Source organism: Phoxinus phoxinus (genome assembly GCF_949152265.1).
Source record: "Phoxinus phoxinus genome assembly, chromosome: 24".
Lineage (NCBI taxonomy): Eukaryota > Metazoa > Chordata > Actinopteri > Cypriniformes > Leuciscidae > Phoxinus > Phoxinus phoxinus.
The window spans coordinates 3,153,055-3,176,073 of NC_136899.1; the positions used below are offsets into that span (position 1 = coordinate 3,153,055).

Sequence of the window (23,019 nt, forward strand, 5' to 3'; positions counted from 1 at the left end):
TAACAAATACTATTTAAAATGATAAACAAACAAATCTTCTAATTAATTTTTTTACATTTTCATAACATTTTTCCATGTTTAAAATTTGTATTCCCAGATTTAAAATAAAATATGGATAATAATAAATTAAATTAAACTAACAAACAAATAAATGTTTTTTTTGTTTTACATTTTCCTAAAATTTCCATGTGTTAAATTTGCATTCCCAGATTTGGGTTTTAAACTTATGGGCCAAATGTGTGTGTGTGTGTGTGTGTGTGTGTATCACAGTACATTTTTGTTTTGTTTTAAATGGTCCAAAAACAGACATGATTTTCTTTTTGCAAAATATAGCCTGATATTTCTGTCTTTTGATAATGGGGTGCAACATGACCAGGAAATGTTCTCCGTGAGACTCCGCTGTAAAACTTTATGCAAGTTGAATTTGGCGTCTCATTAGCAACACTGTGGTCATAACAGCAGCAGCCGGCTGGACGGCAGCGGACACTATATGCAGATCTGACAGCGCTGTAAATGCGTGAATCAAAGATCCTGCAATCGCTTAATGACAAACAAGTCAACAAGTGCGACTGAAGAATGTTTAAACACTGAAGGACAAGGTCAGCGAGCAGTCGGCAGTGCCAGCGTGTCCAGAACACCCGTGACACGGAGAGGTGACCGCATCCGTATTTCTAGAGGGAATGTTCCTAGATAGAAGCCGTTTGGGAATAAGACAGGAAGACGGACTGCGGGATGAATCTGATTCCAGCGGCAGCTGTTCTGGATGACACTGCGCTCGGTTGGGGTCCCACATGCTGATGTAATGCCAGTCGAAGCTTTCTTACAGTAGGAAGGCCTGAGTGATGACATCACCTCCTTCAAGAGAGCACACGCCGCGCGGACACATACACACAAACACGAGTATAAAAATAAATACCAAACATAAACACGGCACAAGTCAACGCTTAATTCGTACGCACTTTAAGACATGATTGAGAGAGGGACAGAGACAAGATCGGTTTCAGAACCAAGTGAGCTGTGCAAAGCATTCTGGGATTGCCTTCTTTGAATGTTGTCACAGAATTTGGCCAATTGAACGCCACAAAAAATATTTAGGCCTTTAAGATTTATGTATTTGCATTGCATACAGCTTTAACATAAACTAATAAACTTAATATGATGCATATTCATCAGTCATACATCAATGAAATGGGTTTCTGTGATAGTACTAATAAACTGAATGTGTTTTAAATACACAATAACCACAGGTTTATATATTTATCATCAATAATTCAAATTTGTTTTAATCTCATGCGTTTTAACTAATTCAATATATATGGAACAGCAATTCATATTTTAACCATGTTCTTACTTTTAACTGATTCTAAGCTATTTTAATAAATGCATTTCGAAAATATGATTATTTAAATCAAATCAAATAGATGCAAAAGTTAATCATAAATTATGCAATATGTTTGAGTACAGACATCTTACCTGCTTTTAACCTTTTTCATTTACGTATGACTGACAAATATGCATGCATCAACATTAAGTTTATTAGTTTTATATGCAATTCACATTCATACATTTTAAACGAAGGCTTCAATATTTCGAGCAGAGGCATCAGTGTGATCAGTGAGATGCTGTCGGTAGGCATCTCGCTGGAGAGAGGAGTGTCTGCTCTGCTGTTTGATGTCGATCGGAGCTCAGTCTGCAGCCAGCGCACAGATCCAACGCTTCGGCCCAGGCTGCTCATTAGACAAGCATATAAATACCAAACACACACAGTATTAAACACCAGTGCCAGCGGAGACATAAATTGGTTAGTTAAGACAAATATAAAAAGCTCTCCATACACCGCAACATCAAATGTGTCGTGCCGTGTTATTCCACTTAAAGGCTTTGACCCTCTCACACTCACACACACACACACACACACACACACACACACGTTAATTTAAAAAAAATTAAATCACCATTACAGCGACTCAGAACAGAACAATCGACTAAATGTTCAAATCATGTGTGTGAATTTGAACACCACCCAAAGGACAAGAAGAGGAATTGACCGAATTCACAAATAAAAAAATTCAACATTGGTGACTCTTGCATTGCAAAAAAAATGATGTTCTACAGTACCTCAGTATTTTTGTCTTGTTTCAATCAGTCAAGCAGACTGTGTCTGGGAAAGAGTTCTTTCACCCCAGTCCAAAAACATATTTATTAAATATGATAAGCTAAATAAGGTGGCATTTCAAACATTATGCATGTAAACTATCCATCTATCTATCTATCTATCTATCTATCCATCCATCCATCCATCCATCCATCCATCTATCTATCTGTCTATCCGTCTATCCATCTATCCATCCATCTATCTATCTATCTAAACATGTAAAACTTCTTTACTTTATTCAAAACTTTCAAAAAAGTCTTTGTCAAATCAACATTAAAAGTTTGTCTTAATTGTCTTAGTTAAAAATTAGACACTATTAGACAATATGCAAAAATGACAATGATTATTGAAAATGACTATTGATCAACCAATGGCCTGTGTATTTGAAAAGACATTTCAGAAGTCAAAAAGTTGTTGTATTTTGATGGACAATTATGCATCTTCTTCTTTAAAATGACATGCACTGATGAATCAGTCACAATAACAGCAGGAGCATGTATTATGAAAGTAGTCCATTATGACTTCATCACACACACACACACATATATATATATATATCAACACTTAATACAACTATAAACACACTGATTCATGTTTCCACAATTCCAAACTAAAAAGCGGTTTCCCTAGAGGGCCACCTTCTCTCTCTCTCTCTCTCTCTCTCTCTCTCCGCCTCTCTCTCTCTCTCTCTCTCTCTCTCTCTCTCCGCCTGTCTCTCTCTCTCTCTCCTCTCTGCCTGTCTCTCTCTCTCTCTCCTCTCTGTGGTCATTGCCGGTATGCTGTAATGGACCGAAAGCGGCTCCCATCTTGTCGTTCCCTCCAGAATCCCACAATTCCACAGGGCGTCAAGATTCCAATCAGAGTGGAGACGGCCATCATGATGATTATTTATTCTGGAGCGGATTGTGAGCATGTGAATGTGTCATACATTTATAGAAACAAACCACACACACACACACGGTAACACACAAGGGCGTGTGTTTGTGAGGAAGTGGTTTCTGCTGTGTCATCTCCATACCTACATCCAGACCGGCGGCCAAACATGTGTATATGCCTGTGTGTGTGAGTGAACGAGAGAAGATGATGCCACACACACACACACACACACACACACACACACACACACACACCACACACACACACACACACACACACACACACACACACACACACACACACTCACAAATGAACGAGATGCCATGCGTGTGTTCTTAGCAATGGTTTCGCGGGAAAGTTCCTCTGGCGGGGCTTTATTGAGGTGTGTGTGTCTGTCTCTGGCACAGCACTGTTGGGGAACCGTCAGACTTTTCATGGCCAAACCACATCAAACATGCAAACCACAACGCCAGCCCCTCCACACACACACGGCTGAGTCAACCTTTACACATACACACATTAACCACAAAACCAAACACTGAAACATGCACACTTATTAAACTTATTAGACTGTCTATGTGAAAAATGCTTATGTGGGTCGGAGAGAGAGAGAAGAGAGAGAGAGAATGAGAGAGAGAGAGAGAGAGAGAGAGAGAGAGAGAGAGAGAGAGAGAGAGAGAGAGAGAGAGAGAGAGAGAGAGAGAGAGAGAGACTGCTGCCATATATCATTCATGCTAATTCATTTGATTTTCTCCCTTTAGTTCTGTAACCCACAATAACTAGTCTCACAAAAGCTTAAAGCTTATGTGATTTGTTCACAATTGGTTACTAGACGTTCAAACGGAAGACCACAAATGGTTACAGCACATGCATTTTATATTTCACTAATTCTACACCTAGCCTTGCGGTGACCGCTAACAGTTCATTCACTGAGTGGTTCACTCACAAACAATGTGATTGGCTGAATTTAACTTCTGGGTGTAAGGCCACAGCTTTCGTCTGCCTGACAAGACATCCGAATCACTCAGTAGCAAGTAAACTATTATATTCAATTGTAAATTATTTGAATAAAGTTTGCACACATTTCCAGAAATCAGTTATATTCAATTCGTTTTGAGAGAACTTGGGTGACATATAGTCAAAAGTTTAGGAAGGACCACTATGTTTTTTGTTTTTTGAAAGAAATTAATACTTTCATTCAGCAAGGATGCATTAAATTGATCAAACGTGACAGTAAAAAAATGTATAATGTTACAACGATTTCTATTATTTTAAAAATGCTGTACTATCTCTTTATCAAATAATCCTGAAACAACTATATAATCACGGTTTCCACAAAAATATGAACTGTTTTAACCACTGATAATAAAAATCATAAATGTTTCTTGAGCAGCAAATCATCATATTAGAGTGATTTCTGAATGATCATGTGACACTGAAGACTGGAGTAATGATGCTGAAAATTCAGCTTTGATCACTGGAATAAATTACATTTTACAATATTACAACTGAAAACAGTTCATTTATAATGTAATAATATTACAGGGGGTTATTTTACTGTATTTTTGGTCAAATGAATGCAGCCTTGGTGAGCAGAAAAGGTTTCTTTGAAAACATCTCACTGTTCCCACACTTTTGAACAGCGGTGTATTCAATTGCTGTCAGTGTGAATTCAGATTTAGTGAAACTCATTTTGATTTTGTTGCTTTGCAGTGTTTCATTTTCAGGACAAAAAAAATGATGACTCTCCATGTCTGCTTCGGACACGTTATTAGAGCCGTTTACCTGTGACAAGAACACACACAACCAACATAGCAATTAGGAAAAATGAAACCAGCACTATATCCAATATCCCTGACCTAGGGTGAAACATCTTTATTAAACCTTCCCAGAGAGTAAAACCCAGACTACATCTTGTGCTCGTCCTTTGATCAGATCCGATCAGCGGTTCAGTTCTCATTAGTGATAGATTTAGGACTGCCATTTTTAATCTAGTAACCAAGGTAACATGGTGTTCTTGTGGATAGGAAGGCTCTCCTACGCCACATTGTGTGACAGCTTCATAATTCACAGACTCAGAAAGACACAGACCCTCAATAATAAGGCAATCCTGAGTCAATTTAACATGTCAGAAGCACTAAAGCATTAAAGAGCCAATGAAGACTCGATTCACTCATTGCAACTGCAACGATCCGTAACCTACAGTTTACTTATATCATTACACAAGCAATTTACAGCGTTATCATAACCAGAACACTATAGATCTACAGCGTTATCATAACCAGAACACTATAGATCTACAGCACTATCATAACCAGAACACTATAGATCTACAGCACTATCATAACCAGAACACTATAGATCTACAGCGTTATCATAACCAGAACACTATAGATCTACAACACTATCATAACCAGAACACTATAGATCTACAGCGTTATCATAACCAGAACACTATAGATCTACAGCGTTATCATAACCAGAACACTATAGATCTACAGCACTATCATAACCAGAACACTATAGATCTACAACACTATCATAACACTTGTCGATACTATAGTAACCTGATCTTGCACTCATTTCTGTCATGGGATGTTTCATTTGTATTGCCTTGTGAAGCCTCATCTTCACTCAATCATTAAGCTTTTGACTCAATTTGTATTATAATCACTTCTTTCTTTATTGATTATCTCTCAAGTTAATCTATGCTAATGAACCTAAAGCAGCAAACCACCTAACAACACACCACGACCAGAGAAAGACTGTATAATGAGTAAACGACTCCACTTGCATGGATATTATGTCTTTTTTGTTACATTAAAGCTAATTAAAATTATGTATATAATATAATACGTATGCATTTTTAAAATTAAAACAATCAAACATTATATGCATTTTTTCAGTTGAGGATGACGCCAAAGTAAAGTTATGTCTGATTTAGCTAATTCTGGTGACAATTTTGTCCCCTAAGTAAACACACATAAACACTCTCAGACTGATGCAGTGCTGTAATCACAGTCAGGTCATAATACTGGAGATTACAGTTAATCTAAAACTAGATTATCTCTCTATTCAGTGGGTCACTAGGCCCAATGACTGGACTGATTCATTATGAAACTAATGTTAACCACATGTTTAACCCTGGCATCGCCAGAATGAGAGCATGACAGCGTGAGAACAAACGAGTCTCACCTTCTCTGACGCGTTCCCTTCCTGTCGATGGAGCCCAGACTCTGAAACACACACAAACACAACGTTACAACCAATTTACAGAGATAGTCATTTCAAAGCATTATTATTACAGATTATTACACTGAGAATTCTACATTCTGATTGGCCAATAGCAACATTCTGTTTTGTATAATGACACTAAACTGTTTAAATGACTGCTGTGCTGACCCACCAATTTCCTACATATCTGTCCTAGTTTCATGTCTCATGTATCCCTCCACACACTTTAATCTCTCATAATCTAGTAATTTAAATAATTCATGGCAATTTATTGATTGATTTGATAAGAAGCCGTGACATGGATGGTCACCAGCACCCTGCCAGCGGTTTAATTTGCAATAATGTCTGGACACATTAAACCTAAATTATATAAATAATACATTTAACGATGGATGGATGGATGGATGAAATGGATAAAAAGACAGAGGCCCTATTTTAACAATCTAAGCACATGGTCTAAAGCCAGTATGGTCTAAAGCCTTTATAAGCCAGTTGCGCTCGCGCCATGGCGGATTCGCTATTTATACGGCGCAATTTGAAGAGCGCAAACAGATCTGCTTGTGCGTGAAGTTAAAGCTCAAGCAGACCATCAACGGGACAACCCGGATTCCACCATCTCACTATGTACACAATATTAATATTTTACATTGTAATCCTTTTATTTTTATTTGGCATGTTTGTGTGCTGCTGCACGTCCCTGTGTGTGTGAATAAGCAGAGTGTACGACTGTTGTGGACCTGCCTATAGGCGCAAATTACTAACGCGTTCTTTAAATAACAAAAAAATATTGCGCCATTGACTTTAGACCAGGTTTTTGTTGACTACTTAAATTTGCTTTACTGACTATTTCAGTTGCCTCAAAATAGCAATGCGCCAACAATGCATTTGTTATTTAAACAACGTGGCGTAGGACGTGAAAATGATAACTGCGTCAGGCTGAAACTAGCAAAACACACTTGCGTCGTGCCTGGCGTTGCATTGCACTGGGTGTATGATAGGACCCTGAGAGAGAGAACGATAGACTGAGAGAACAATACATAATAGAACGATATATAGAATGATAGACAGAAACGGACAGAGCAATAGACATATGACAGAACAATGATAAAACGACAGATAGAATAAAAAGATAGATGGAAAGATAGAATGACAGACAGACAGATGTGGTGACATTTGAAATGGTGTGTGTGGTTGTTTCAAAGGTAACAGCTGGAGACAGGATGATCGCTGCTGTGATTCTGACCTTTACCTGAGAGAGTCTCACAGACAAAAAACACAGCGAACATGACATCTAAAGTATGATGATTGTACAATTATACAAAGTTGTTTAAACACCTGTTAACCGCTGATAACATCTGTTAACCACTGACACTGTGTTTCCAGAGCATGAGCAACTCAAGAGCCTCAATCACAGAACATCATCTTCAGAGTCATTTTACACCTGAGCACCTCAAACCAGAGGAATCACACACTCATCAGAGCAAACACACACTCATCAGAGCAAACACACACTCATCAGAGCAAACACACACTCATCAGAGCAAACACACACTCATCAGAGCAAACGAGTGCTGGGATCAAATAAAAGAGTAACCACGAAATGATAACTTCTCACTGAGAACATCACTCAACACAGCACGTCTACACGCATTATGTGTGATTAGGTAAAGTCGTTTAACAAAACTACTAACACACACACACACATACACACACACACACACAACAGTCTTCAGACATTCCAGTGATCACATACCTGTGTGGTTCCAGTTTCACCTGTCGCACTCGCTTTCTCTTCACTTAATTTGAGGCTCTTCAGGTACAGACCAACTAAAACACACGCCGGATTCTGTCTATCTGTCTCTCTTTCCGCTGGAGGTGTTCTAGTTTTTTTTTTTTTTTTTTTTTTTCACAGCCCGTTTCTTTGCTACTGCTGACTTGGTGTACTTTAATTGTGGTTGCCAGGCGATAAGCTTCACTAACTGTGCAGTAAACAGAGAGAAAGAGAAAGAGAAAGAGAGAGAGAGAGAGAGAGAGAGAGAGAGAGAGAGAGAGAGAGAGAGAGAGAGAGAGAGAGAGAGAGAGAGAGAGAGAGAGAGAGAGAGAGAGAGAGAGAGAGAGAGAGAGAGATTCTAAATTCTGTTAGGAATCTTCTGTAAGATTCTGTTCTAAATGCTGCTGAATACTAATTGCCGCTACAATAAAAGTAAAAAAAAAAACGGCCAGTGACACATCACACTTAGTGTTTGTTAGAAAGTTGCATCATATAATTGTGGAGCAAAATTGCATAGTCATATTTCACATCATTTTTTACTCATTAGTGAGCAGGTGCTGTCAGATTCTTCCAAATCCGTCTTCAATAATTCACAAGCTAGTTTTATTTTCCATTTGAAAATTGACCTAAACCGTCACCTGTCAAAAGTCACGTTTCCTGAATGTAATATTCAGAGTATTTATTTCTATTTGACATTTCATTAACGCAGAGGCGCAAGTGAGCAGGTATGAAATATTCATTCATTCACACCGGCCCCTGATTCACTCGTTTATCTGTTTATGTGAAGCTGTTTCTCTTTTGTTCCATTGATTTAGTTGAAGCGCATCATTAACAGCTCGTCAAATATTCCTTCAGAAGCTTCTAGACGAGCAGCAGAATGCAAGCAATTAAAATGTAAAAAATGATGAGTCCAGATGAGGCAGCAGTTGTGCATGATAATGTGTGTGTTTTCTGAGAATGAGCTGCTTTTCTGTTTGCTTTATTGTGAATGAATCTGATCTTCAATGACTTCACTGACCCAACAGAGATATTACAATACTTGTCGAATTTGTGAATGCATAAACTTTGTTTGATACTTAAAATAACAAATATTCAACATTACGTTAAAAATTAATGATTTTTTTCATGATACCATCTAACTCTGAAATCCACATTTTAAAAATAATCAGTAAAAAAAAAATATATATATATATAAAAAAATCGTAAATTGAGTGTAAATAGTCAACTTCTGATTACACTATAAAAACACTACACTACATAAAATTAAAACATAATATAACTATTTTACCATTTTTTTATGTGTATTATAATTATTATTATTTTATTATATATATATATATATATATATATATATATATATATATATATGCATAATTTCTACATTTACTAATACATTTTTAAAATCAAAATTTGCATCTGATAACAGTTAATTCACTGTGAACAAACAAGAACAAACAATGAATTATTATTATATTAACTAACATTAACAAATGATAAATTATGTCAAAATGATTTGCTCAAAGTTAGTTCATGTTGATGTTCATTCTTATTAACAACTGAGACCTTGTTAGTGTTAACGAATATGCTTATATACTAATTATAATTTTTACTTTACATGCAATATTTCATATTTCAACACATTTTCAGCAGTTTTTATATATTTTACATAGTATTTAAAAGACAAAACTTTTCAGTGTTTGATACTAGATTTTAATTGTGAAAGAAAATTGTATGCATTAAAATATAATCATAAAAAAATCTAAATTACAACAATGATGTTACTGATATTATTTTTTAAATTATTTTAAACACACAAAGTATGTTTAGTGAGAATTTTTTTTATATATCTATATTTATAATTAATCCTTTATATTTAAACAGATCCAGCTTTCTAAACTCCAGGAAACAGGAACATTTACATTCACTACAGAAATCTTAAACAAAAAAAATTCCATGACTGGAAATCCTAATTTCAATGGAAACCTGAAAAAAAAAATCCAATTTTTTTTTATTAGATTACTTACAAATTTATACACTATAAAAGTTATTCTGAGAGACCAAGTCATGTTTACACACGGCAAATCCTAGTCAGGTTTTCTGGTCAATCTACAGTATACCTAAAACACAATCACACACACACACACACACCTGTGTGTTGTGTGTCTATAGGAGGGCAGAACTCCAGAAGAGATGCCTGCTGAGGTTGCCATGGTAGCAGTGTCTCAACCAATCCAAGAGCTCCCATAATGCCATGTAGGGATTTGGGACACTGGCTGGGCGTACGTCGTTCAAAAGAGAAGGTTAATAAAACTAATGATGAATATATGAACATAAACACATGCTGGGAGACTCACGTTCTGTCTTTTAAATGCGTTTAAGTTGAATTCTCAAAAGTCAGAGCCTGATACTGTAGCTTCCCGTCTCTGGCAGACACATATTCACACCCACTTTAACTAAATGAGGTTGTTCTGGTATGAAATGGAAAATTGGAAACATTTGCAGCACATTATATGAAATGGAAAATCTAAAAGTGTCTCTCTCTCTCTCTGTTCGTTTGCCATAATGATCCGCAGTTTAGCTCCCGTCTGCACGCATGGCTGTGCGCTAATTATAATTGAAGCTCTCCAAAACATAAGACCTTTTATAATTGTTCTTCCATATGTTTCCATATTTCTCACTGAATTTCTGTTTATTTTAGACTATAAAACATATAGAGTAGCAGTGAAGAGATGCTTGACTGGATTTATGCTTCTCATGATCTTAAAAAGCCTTTTGATCTAAAAGCTTCTGCAAGTGTGAATTTGTTTAGAAAACTAAGATTGAAGAACAATAAAGAGATTATTTAGATGTATGTAAATATATAATATTATGACTGATAAGAAATGGAAGTGTTTGATTTATTTGTTGAGCAATTTTTCTAGTGTAAAATAACCACACACACACACACAAAGAGAGAGAGACATAGTTCAATTCCTCTTTTCTCTCCAAAATAATTACCTCTCACTCGATTAAAAAGACCCAAAAACTGTGTCTTTTGTTTCCATATAATTATTATCCAATTTAGTCCAATTCGTTCCAAAAATTCAGAAGTAGTGATGAGCAAATGTGTGATGGCGTAGTGTGACAGGAGTAGTGATGACAAAAATGTGCATTTGTTCAGCAAGGACAAGCACAAAATTTCAGTCCCATTCATTGTATTTGACCCTTCGCAGGGAGCTTGATTGACAGGTGATCTGACCAATCATACTTCGCCATCCGCCACTTTGTCGAACAAAGCAGTCAGGAGAGTTAGTAGATTAACATGGGAGGATTTGAGCTTGAGAAGCGGAGTGTACTGACGCCTTTCCGCGGTTAAAACAACATTCCTTCTGATGTTCATTCATGTTTATTTGATGTTATAAATGAACTAGAAGGAAGAGATGATCGGTTCACAAGCAGCTTTAACTGAGGCGACACAGCGATCTGACAGACACATTAAAGAGCCACAAAACGCTATTTATTGTTTAAATTTCTTTTAAAAAATGACAAAATTTGAAAGGTGAGACTTTGTTTAATATCAAAAGTAACCTGGTCGGTGTCTGTCAGTGTGTTGTCAGTGTCCTCTCTGCTCCAGTGTATTTTTCACTGCGTGAGAACGTGTGTGTGAGAGCGGCGTCGCTTGTCGGGCATAGCGACAGTAACTAAGGGGGGCGGGTCTTTGCGAACGGTCAATTGCAAGGGGAAAGGTTTTAAAATTCTCTCCTTTAATGTTCTGTGGGAAACAAGTGCTTCATACAGATTTGGAATAATGATAATTATCTTCTCTTTTGGAGGTGAACTATCCCTTTGGATGAAACATTATGAAACATTAAACAAGTATTTACAGGGTTCTCACATCTTTTCAACAATTACATCCTAATTCCAGTCATTTATTATTACTGTATACACAGCAGAGCCGAACTACATAAAGCTATATTCTTTTCAGGGTTTTCGAAATGCCCATGACTGTTAATCTAGTTTAATTTTATTTTAAAGCAAATTTAAATATTCCCTTTATGTAGCGGTTTTGTGTAGTGCATAAAAAATAATAAAATAAAAATTCCCTGATGTGCTTTACAGTGAGAAGCTTGTATTTAAAATAAAATAACCATAACCTTAAAATAAATGTAAAAAATTTTATTAAAAAAATGCAAGACCATGAGAGCGTGTCTATAAAGAGTTACCTATAGGAACAATAAAATATTCCTCAGGGTGATGATGCTGTGGAAATATCTGTTTATGTTTGTGTATTGCATAAAAAATAATAAAATAAAATGCATATAAATTCCCTGCACTGTTTTATTGTTTGTTAACACCATGCAAAGATATATATTTATATATAAATAAAATAAATAAAATAAATAAAATAAATAAAATAAATAAAATAAATAAAATAAATAATAAAATGAAATAAATAAAATAAATAATAAAATGAAATAAATAAAATAAATAATAAAATGAAATAAATAAAATAAATAAAATAAATAAAATAAAATAAAATATAATAAAATAAAATAAAATAAAATAAAATAAATTCCCTGATAAGTTTTACAGGTTTTCAAGAGCATGAGAAGCCGGTATATAAAGCGCGACCTCGGAGCAATAAAAGGTTCCTCTGGGTGAGGATGCTGGAAACAGGGAATGTGTCAGAATGAAAGAACCGCAGATCTGCGTTCATCGTCACTGGACGATTAACATGTCGGTGAAGTGAGTCACAGTGAGCGACACAGACACAGAAAGCTCACGAGTGTGTCGTCGAGCATGTGTGTGTGTGTGTGCTGATGGGTGTGGATAGCAGCATCTACCACGGCCTGCGGTTACTGAATGCTACCCATAAATCTCTGCAGTGTAGCCACCTCAAATCAGGGTAATGGGGCTAGAAGACATGCTGTCATCCGCATGATGAAGTCATTCGCATGCAGACCGATGCCAGTCGCGGCGGTGGGTCCGTCAGACACCACTGATTTACTGACTGCTGCGCAACGGCCCGTATCTACGCGTACAATCAGCTTTTTTTGCTTTATTATGGGTGTGGGTCTCCATATTGAATGTCTTTTCTCAAAACAATGACTGTGACCGGTCCAGCGTACAGCCAAGACCACAAAAATCAGTTTAGGTCAGCTTTACATGTTCTCTTTCTCTGTTTATTTTCCTTCATTAGTATTAAATGAGCCATCAGACATGATCAAACGTTACTCTGGCTGATCGTGCCGGTGTGTAAAGTGTGTGCTGAACTTTCTGCTGAAGTCCAAATGAAAAGCCAGATAATAAGAGAAGGAAGGAACAGAGTGACAGACAGCAAAAGAAGAACTGGATAAGTGGAGACGGGTGTTGAGCAGGTTATGATGGTCCAGGTCGCCCCTACTGGAGGATGCTGGAACTACACCATCTGGATCCAATGACTGCTATTCAAACTCACTTTATTTTGATTCAATTATTATTATTTGAAGCAACATATAAAATCACAAATCGATTGATGATCAATCCTTGATTAGGAATGATAACGAACATGTATATATATATTGTTCTGTCAGACTTCATACATAGAAGCTTTTAGGGGTTAAAGTCATTGGATCATTTTATGGATTTAGTTTTAACTTTTATTTCATTTTTAATTTGAATCAAATGTTATGAATTAAACAGCTTGTAAACAATTTATCACTAGAAAAAATGTCACTAAATGATTGCATAATACTTTCATCTTTAACAAGTTAAGACATTTCTCCTTTTTTTTGCATAATTTAGTTCTATATAAAACCCCATTGAAACTTTTGTTTCTAAGAGTGAATATTAATCTGAAATAAATTATTCTAAGATCCAGTTCATGTCCTGAAGTTCTGTAGCTGTAATAGTAAAATCATTTACCACGAATATTTTGATGAAGCCACAAAAAGTGAATCTACATGAAAAGAGGTCTCATACGACACATTAAAGATACTGCAGTAAAACGACATAAATACCTAAATAAACTCAAGTGGTGATTTGTTTACTTGTTTGTTTTCTTTAGCAAGCATACGTGCGTGTCTGATAGGCTCTCTATCATGTTCCGCGCACAGGGTTAGGAGCGATCTCCGATTATTTGCTGACACAAGAGGAAAACTCATTTTGGTTTGGAGTCGGGAGCCAGACATGGAGACAGACCGAGAGCCTGAGTAAAAGAGAGGGAGAGAGAGAGAGAGAGAGAGAGAGAGAGAGAGAGAGAGAGAGAGAGAGAGAGAGAGAGAGAGAGAGAGAGAGAGAGAGAGACGCTCTGATTCACACCTCTCCATTCCCACGGTATTTGGTTTGTTTACGTGCCGCAGTCAGACACAAAAACAGTCACATAAACGCAGACGTGCACAACAACAAACCACACTCAGTATCTAAGCCGAATTAACAGCAAAGAATGACGACCAACTCGCCAATATGACTTTCCTTTTTGATCTTGATGGACAAATAAAAAGGAAATATTAGAAACACGGAATTAAAATTAGATTTTTTCGTGGCGTTTAATCAAATGTTGACAAAAATCCTTTTTAGCACATATTCACATTTAAAATATGCAGTCTTTTTCTTCTGGGAAACAAGCAAATATATTGAGGACTACACTGATTTATGTCCAGTGGAACGTGAATGTCCCTGTCCCTGATTCCACCTGCAAACAACGAAGTAGAAAATCATGGATTATGGCTGTGTAACTTCTGCACCACCAAATGAAATTGTAAAAAATTATGATTGACAGGATTATAGTTGTCTATTCACATGAATCACTCTTTCCGCGCCAGAATTTGACAGAATGTTCTGGCACTCCACGTTTTCACTGCTATTCGGTAGGTGGCGCTATTACACATCTCCTGAAAGAGTTCAGAATCTCCGGATCAAAACCAAGCGTGCCGCACAAGCCCTGAAAAGTGAAGCCAAAGCATCTCGATCGCCCCCCGGTGGCTGGTCCTAGTATATGTCATAAACCCCGCCTCCCAGTGTTATTTAACGGCACGTGAGACCAACTAAACAATTAAATTACACTTCAAATATTTTTGTTCCAAAGATAGTTTCTGTGATTTACTGTAGTTTTTATCACGCTGATGCAAGTTCAAGTGTTTGTTTTTAAAATAAGTTTGTTTTTAGTTAGTTATGTGATGCGGTGGTGTGACGTCATGATTGACAGCTGTGATTGACAGGTTCTCTGAGCGAAGTAGTCACTGAAGAGACTTTTTTTTCGGGATCTTCAGAGGACTGAGGAGATTGGAGCTTTAAATTTAATATCTAAATTTCTATAATTAATTTAAAAAAAGAGAGTGAGGGCGGGGCCTTGATTGATTTCGCGGCTCACTAATGCGCAGACTCGGGTCCCGAGATGTCAGCGCCATATCGGGACACTGGCGGCTTCACTTCTCACCAATGGAAGAGAGCGAAGGGGCGTCGTCCATCTTTTTTTACAGTCTATGATCAAAACACAGGCGAAGAAACAGAAGCAAACGATAGAAGATTGCTAACGCACCTAAAATATTGCAAACATCAAACATTAAAAATCATACTAACGCCTAACGTTACCGAATGAAATGTCGACCCAGAAAGAGGCATGCAAAGTATGATCAGCAAAAGTATTTTAAACTACAAAAAATTTAACTTTTAAGAAATAACAATCTGTAATGCAAAATTATTTAAAATAAAATATAATTATAAAATAAAATACAGAAAAATAAAATGCTAAATATTAAAGTAAAAAAAATTTTGGTCCCACTTTATATTAAGTGGCTTTAAGTACTATGTACTTACATCGAAAAATAAGTACAATGTACTTATTGTGTTCATGTTGTATTGTAAAACACTTTTGGTGCTATTGCGGTGTGATACGGGTCAGGTTAGGGACAGGTGTGCTGGTATGGTTAAGTTTAAGGATGGGTTAAGGTATAAGGGAAGGGTCAACAGTGTAATTACAAATGTAATTACATACATTAATTTTCAGCTGTAATTACATGCAGGTATTTAAAAAATATAAGTACAATGTAAAAACATGTATGTACACAATAAGTCCATTGTATCAAATTAGTAATCTTTTCTCCGGTGCTGTTTATTTCTGCGTCATGGTGGCTGATGTGATCTAAAACCCAAACTTGCTGAGTACCTGAAGCCTGAGCGCGTAAACACACACAGACAAGGACGCAAACGCACTCACACATGCATGGCATTTCGGAAGAAAATACCACAGACTCCACAGCTCAGCAGAGCTAATAAATAAAGGGGTCGGGGCGCCACCTCAAACCTTTCCTGTGTGTGTGTGTGTGTGTGTGTGTGTGTGTGTGTGTGTGTGAGGGGAGCTCTTTGGGAAACGCACAGGTCTAAAGTTGCATCACCAGAGCATCAGTCTCTCTCTCCTTTACTGGCCGTCTGTCTGTAACTGAAACTCTGAGCGCGCTCCGTGACCTCAATGAGTTCTGCGCTGATGAAAAAGACAGTGACCGAGTGTGTGAGAGAACATTTGTGTTTCAACAGCTCTGAAAAATTCCCTGGTTTTTATTTTGGCTTTCAGTTTCAGTTTAGTTTTAGTTAAGATTTAATGGTGAATAAACAGCAGGACTGCCAAATTTAAATTACATTAGTCCAAGTGCTTATATATGTTTAACAGCATTTTATGTGTTAACATTGTTAGACATTAAACGTCTTTATAGTTATTTCTCTTCTTAACATAATATTTTTTTAGCAAATAAACACTTTTACATTTACAGTCTCTCTCTTCTGGCAGTGTTATTTTAATATCACTGATATACTATTATAGTTTTTGTAATATTATTACTTATTTGAAAATATATATATATATTAATTTAAATTTAAGTTTTTGTAATTTTGTTGTGATTTTGTAATTTTTTATGTCTGTATTGTTTTTATTAAGATTTAGTTTTTAGTCTTAGTTATTTTAGTACTTCAGCTTGACAACTAACTAACTTTATTTCAGTTAATGTTTCACTCAAGCAATGAAAATGCTGATGACATCATCTTGCACTACAAAGATTTTTGTCCAATCAAAATCTTTCTAGAATGAGAACGTCCCTCCCCCAAGTAAAACTTTTTTTATTTTTTTTTATTAACTGTCCTAGCCAAATTAAAAAGAATTATATTACTTGTGAAACACAAGTTTAAAAACATGTACGCTCACACTCCAGTCATATCAGTAGCTTACATTTTTTTAAATAAACCATTTTATTTGGCAGTGGATGACCTCATGAGGCGCCATGTTGAGATCGATCAGCTGTAAATCACAGAATAAATTATCCATGGCTCTCTATGAATAGATTTAGTAACTAAAATCGTTTGCACTACATGTCCGTATAACTCTAAAGGCCAATTCACACATCGCCGACAGACACTTCGTCTGGTTTTGTCGGATCAGTGTGCGACCCCTACCAGCGACTCTTGCCATTGGTCGGCGCTTGTTTACGCTGATTGAACATGTTGAAAAGCCATTTGATGGGTCATGGGATGTCTGAGAAGTGACGTACTGTAATCTGGTGTTGGTCTATGTCTGTTGGTGCGGTGTGAACTGGCCTTAAGACACCCGTCATCAGTCATCAGTGCAACAAAATATTTTCATATGCAAACTAGCAGGTGCTTCACTCAGAATGACATAACCTGTGATTTCCTCCACAATTCCTAAATAAAAACGAGTGCCAACAGCTAGATTGTCATTCATGGAGAACATCGGATTGGCCTTACAAGAACAACTGCACATAACTATGGCACATTCCTGCATCCATCAAACAGCGATCTGCCCCAAAACACACACACACATACACACACACAAGTATTTACTACAGCACATCAGGAGGAATGCATCCTACGATGATGAGCGCATCCTCCTGGCATCCCGACCATCCCGTATTCGTGGTAAGCATAAGCATCTTACTACCGGCGCTAGTCATTTAGCAGATGCTTTCATCCAGCAGCATCACGACAGACGTGCCAGTGCAGCGGCTCGGGGTTAAGTGCACCGCTCAACAGCACAATAGATACAGGATCTCGGTAAATCTCCGGTTCATGGATCGAACCCACGCCAGGGTTCAATCTGTAACCTCTGGGCTGCAAGCCCAGATCCGTAACCATGACAGCACTGCAAACACACACACACACACGAGTAAATGAGATCAAATCACACCAAATTAATTCAATTAAATCCAAATCATTTAATGTTCTTCTCACATAATGCTGATGCAGAGATCAACAGATCAGTGTTATTTGTACATGGCAGAGAAACATCCTTTTACACATTTAAATCAAAACATCTTGTTTGCTTTCCTGGCTTATTTTGAGCTGCACATCAGACATAAATTAGAGCTGGTTTATTTAATAAAATGCTATAGGAAGCTTTCATATTAATGCATCTAAATATGAATGCATTTATCAAATTAACTAAATGCATTAGTTGTGTTAAATCAATATTTAATAATGCTAAAACATGTGTCAATAAAATGTGCAGTTCAATAAATTGCCATTCATATATGCAACTAATTGTGTTTAATTTGACCAATTAATTAGCATCTCGTATAAATATCTTGATTAAAATTTTAATATGATGGATTATTAACTGACAAAATGTACCTGTCACTTTTTTTTATCTATTTTATTTCATGAATTACTATTGGAAATTTGCATCAAAATATTAATGCAGTTAGTCAAATTAACTACATGCATTAATTGCCTTAAAATATATTTAGTAATGTTAATAAATAAATAAATAAATAAATTAATTAATTAATTAATTAGTAAAATGTGGTCAAATATGATCCCTAAGATCACATAAAATGCATGTTAGTGCCAAATGTACTGTATATTTGAATTGTTATTAATAGTGTTTAATTTGATTAACTAATCTGCATATCATGTGCACAATTTTATTAAAATTTAAATATTGTGGATTATATTTGAAAAACATCAGCAGTCACTTTTTGATTTTATAAACATGTAAATATTCATGTAAATATTAATGCTTTTGGTCAAACCGACAAATGTATTAATTGTGTTAAATTTATTTAATGGCATTAAACATATTTAATAATGCTGTCTATAAGATCTAAATCACATAAAATGCATGTTAATGTCAAATTTAAAAAGGGACCATGTGGTGAATTGTTTAATTTGCTTAATTCTCATTTCATGTTTGATATTTCATTTGTATTATATTATTTACAAAATATTATTTATCATCTCGGGGTGTGGTGCCATTGAGCCATTCCTCACACACACAAACACACACACACACACACACACACACACACACACACACACACACACACACAACAAAGAGAAGTGCGCCAGACGCCAGGGATAAAGAGATATCAGCCCTCTCTCTTTCACTCGTTCTCTGTCAACCCCTCCATCCCGGCTTTAGCGTCCTTTCATCTCACTGCTGCTAACTTTCCACTCGCTCTACATCCCTCTATCACCCTCAGAACAGAGAGAGAGAACGACAGCCAATCAGAGCGCTCGGAACGCTGACGCTATCGCTGCAGAACATGAACACAATTTTCCCAAAATTCCAGAACGGAAAAAACTTTAATGTCCCGCTGAGACCCGGATCAGACCCTGGAATCTGGAGGATTTGAGATAGCGAGAGCCCGATCTATGAATGGACACACACCTGTGTGTGTGTGTGTGTGTGTGTGTGTGTGTGTGTGTGAGTGAGATAAAAGATAAATATTATGTTCTGGTGTCTTAAAAGGGAACTCTACGCTCACATGCATGTTCTGTGCTCAACACTGTGTGATGGTCGTGTCAATGTGCGCATGTGTGTGTGTTTGTGTTACTATGGCGGCCTGCGTCAGTGTAGTCCATGCTAATGTGTTTTTATACTGGAATATTGAAGCGCTCTAAAAGTAGCAGCAGAGAAGCTTTCGCCTACGCCAATGCAGGGACCTGCTCCATGGAAATTTGCAAGCGCATGTCCGTGTGTGTGTGTGTGTGTGTGTGTGTGTGTGTGTGTGTGTAGACAGGTCTCAATACATTCCATTCCTGTCTTAATGGAGGCTTACGGCGGCCTTTGAGTGTCTGTGTGAATAAATAGAAGCCAGCAGCCCAGAATACCTGTTTCCTGAACAGGATTATGCCAAGAGCGTACACACACATTCATACACAGATTCACACACTCATATGCACATATTGAGACATACACAATGACCTGTACAATATCTTTACATTTACATTAAAGTTTAAAAATGACAAGCATGATAGTTGATCCTTGATAATTGGCCATCAAACTGATTTCTAGTTTTCTTTACCTGTTATACAGCATATAACATCTGATATATTTCAATAAATTATATTCTATACTTGACTAGAGTCGGTTTGGAAATGAAAAAGAATATCAAAGTCGAGTATCGGGTTTCTGACACTGCGAAAACAGGGAAAGGTACTGTATATATATTTTGAATGGCCTAACTCCATAATAAATAAATTAATTTAATACGTTTCTGACACTGTGTTATTATTCCATAATAAATAATACATATTGTATGATGAATGATAAAGAATGATAGAACTGAACGTTAGAAACTGATTGCTATTATAAATTCAGTTCACATGCAAATAACCGTTAAATAAATACACATACATAATTCTAACTTATCAATCTATTGTCTAATGAACGTCATACACACACACACACACACACACACGTGTCTCAGACAGTGCTGAGAGCTGTCTGCTTTCTAATGCTTGTCTGTCTGCTGTAGTGAGTGATTCATGGACACTGTGTGTGTGTGTGTGTGTGTGTGTGTGTGTGTGTGTGTGTGTGTGTGTGTGTGTGTTATCAGTGTCAAAGACATGCAGGACATGAGGACAAGGTCCAGTTCAGCCTCTCTCTGTCCATCTCAGACATCAGCTTCTGTCGTCAGGTAGAAAGTGACAAAGTGGAAAATTATGCAGCATATTTTCGGTCCAACTCAAGAAAGGTTCTAAACCCAATGATTCAATATCAATGATTCATACGTAGCAACAATCACTCTGGCACTTTAGCAGGATTTGTCTTAAAATAGTGCTGGCACAACTTCTGCTTGCTCTAAAAGTTTAGGTCGCTGAAACGTTTAGTCACTCTTTTTTTTTTTCTAAAAGTAATTTATGGTCGGCTACTTTTTCCATCCTTTGCATTGCGGCCAACAAAACAAAAATTATGATTTACAATATAATTTAATTTCAAAATGATTTTATGAAGAGTTGCTACGCCATGCTGATAACTGATAACATTACAACCTAGGTTTACTCTTTAATTTAGAAAACAGACCTGGTATTCCCGATATTCTCACATCAATACAAAGCAGTAAACAACTTAACACAATTATGTATTAATTCGAATGTGAGTATAATTAGAAATCAACATGAAACTGACATTTGGCAACCAGTAACGCATGTTTTTCCATGTGACAAAACTTTCAGTGTGACATAACAAATGATTCACAATATACAAAGATTTAACTCAATTCAATAGAATGATATAATTGCTCACATCTGCATTATATTTACAAACGCTCAAAGGCAAACAGCTCATAAGAGCGCGCACACAATTACACATGCGCACACACACACACACACACACATATGGTCTGATATTTAACATTCCATTTATTCAATAACTGGTGTTGTCATGACAACAGTCCAAAAGACGGAAGATGAAAAAAGACAAACCCTGAGATGAGATGTATGTGCGCATCGTCTTTAAATAGACTGGGTTGTTTTTGGCTGTTTTTTTTAGGTTGGCACTTTTACAAGTCAGAAATCCATCTTTGTTTAATACACAAATAAAAGATATGAGCGTAAAGCTTGCTGGATCCCATTGCTGTGATTTATCTTTGAAACCGAGGTTGCTTTGTATGCCTAGCTATAGCTTTCAAATGTCGGATTTGATTCCTTCACTAAATTGAATCCGATGGACGCAAGCTTGACACCTGACACCAAAATAAAGTTCCAAATAGCCTTCAAACTGAAACTTATGAATAAATACATGACAACTGTAAGAGCAAGTCCTTTGAAAAGCATCTGTTTTGCCCAGTTAATGTCCGTCTTTCTAACACAAAAGCTCAGATAGTCTCTGTTATCTCTTTTCTCTCTGGAAGATCTTTGAAGAGCGTCTGCGTCTCTGATGGTGTCAAAGTTCCTTCACACTCGCTTGGGAACGTGACAGGAATGAGAAAGCCCTAAAAAACATCTTCAGTGATGTTGAACCCATGAAAGCTGGAAGAATAAGACTGACAGACAGAAATAAAAGCTAATAGTCTATGATACACCCCAATTATAATATCACCCTGGAGCAATAAGAGGAAGTAGACTGTTGATATTTAATATGGCAACAAGTAAGACTGAAGGATGTAGAAAAAATATTTAAATATTTTTAAGCCTTTGTTAAAATATTCATTACATACCAAGATTTACCAAAAATATTAATAAAAACTGTTCCTTCAGAGGAACCATATTTCAATAAACCATATTTAAAACGTTTAGTAAAAAAAAAATATATATATATATATATATATATATATATACACTTTTATATAAAATTATATATATATATATATATATATATATATATATATATATATATATGTTACTAAACGTTTTAAATATGGTTTATTGAAATTATGGTTATATATATATATATATATATATATATATATATATATATATATATATATATATATATATATATAGTTCACTAAACAACCACAAAGAAAATGTGATATAAATAAGTCATTATTGATGTTATGAATATTCAATATACATATTTATTTTAATTTATTTTACTAAAATATTTTAACATATTTTTTATTTTTTATATTGTACAAAGCACGTCTGAGTGATGTAGAATAATAAATGTTTTAGCCTTGTTTAGATATTCATTATATCAAGATGTTTTTGTACTAAAAAAACAAACAGTAGAAATAATAATAATAATAAAAACCATAAAAATCATCCTGTGAAAAAAAAAAAAAAGGGAAATTAT

At 36.0% G+C, this 23,019-nt stretch overlaps 1 protein-coding gene across 5 annotated transcripts in view; it reads right to left on the bottom strand.

Moving 5' to 3' along the window:
- ankfn1b (ankyrin repeat and fibronectin type III domain containing 1b) overlaps nt 1-23,019 on the bottom strand; it is a 73,037-nt gene that overhangs the window by 24,724 nt on the left and 25,294 nt on the right. For all 5 annotated transcript variants that reach the window (XM_079602019.1, XM_079602021.1, XM_079602018.1 and 2 more), the window contains one exon: nt 6,227-6,267. In XM_079602019.1, the coding sequence (XP_079458145.1) occupies nt 6,227-6,267 (41 nt within the window). The remainder of the gene's footprint in view (nt 1-6,226; nt 6,268-23,019) is intronic.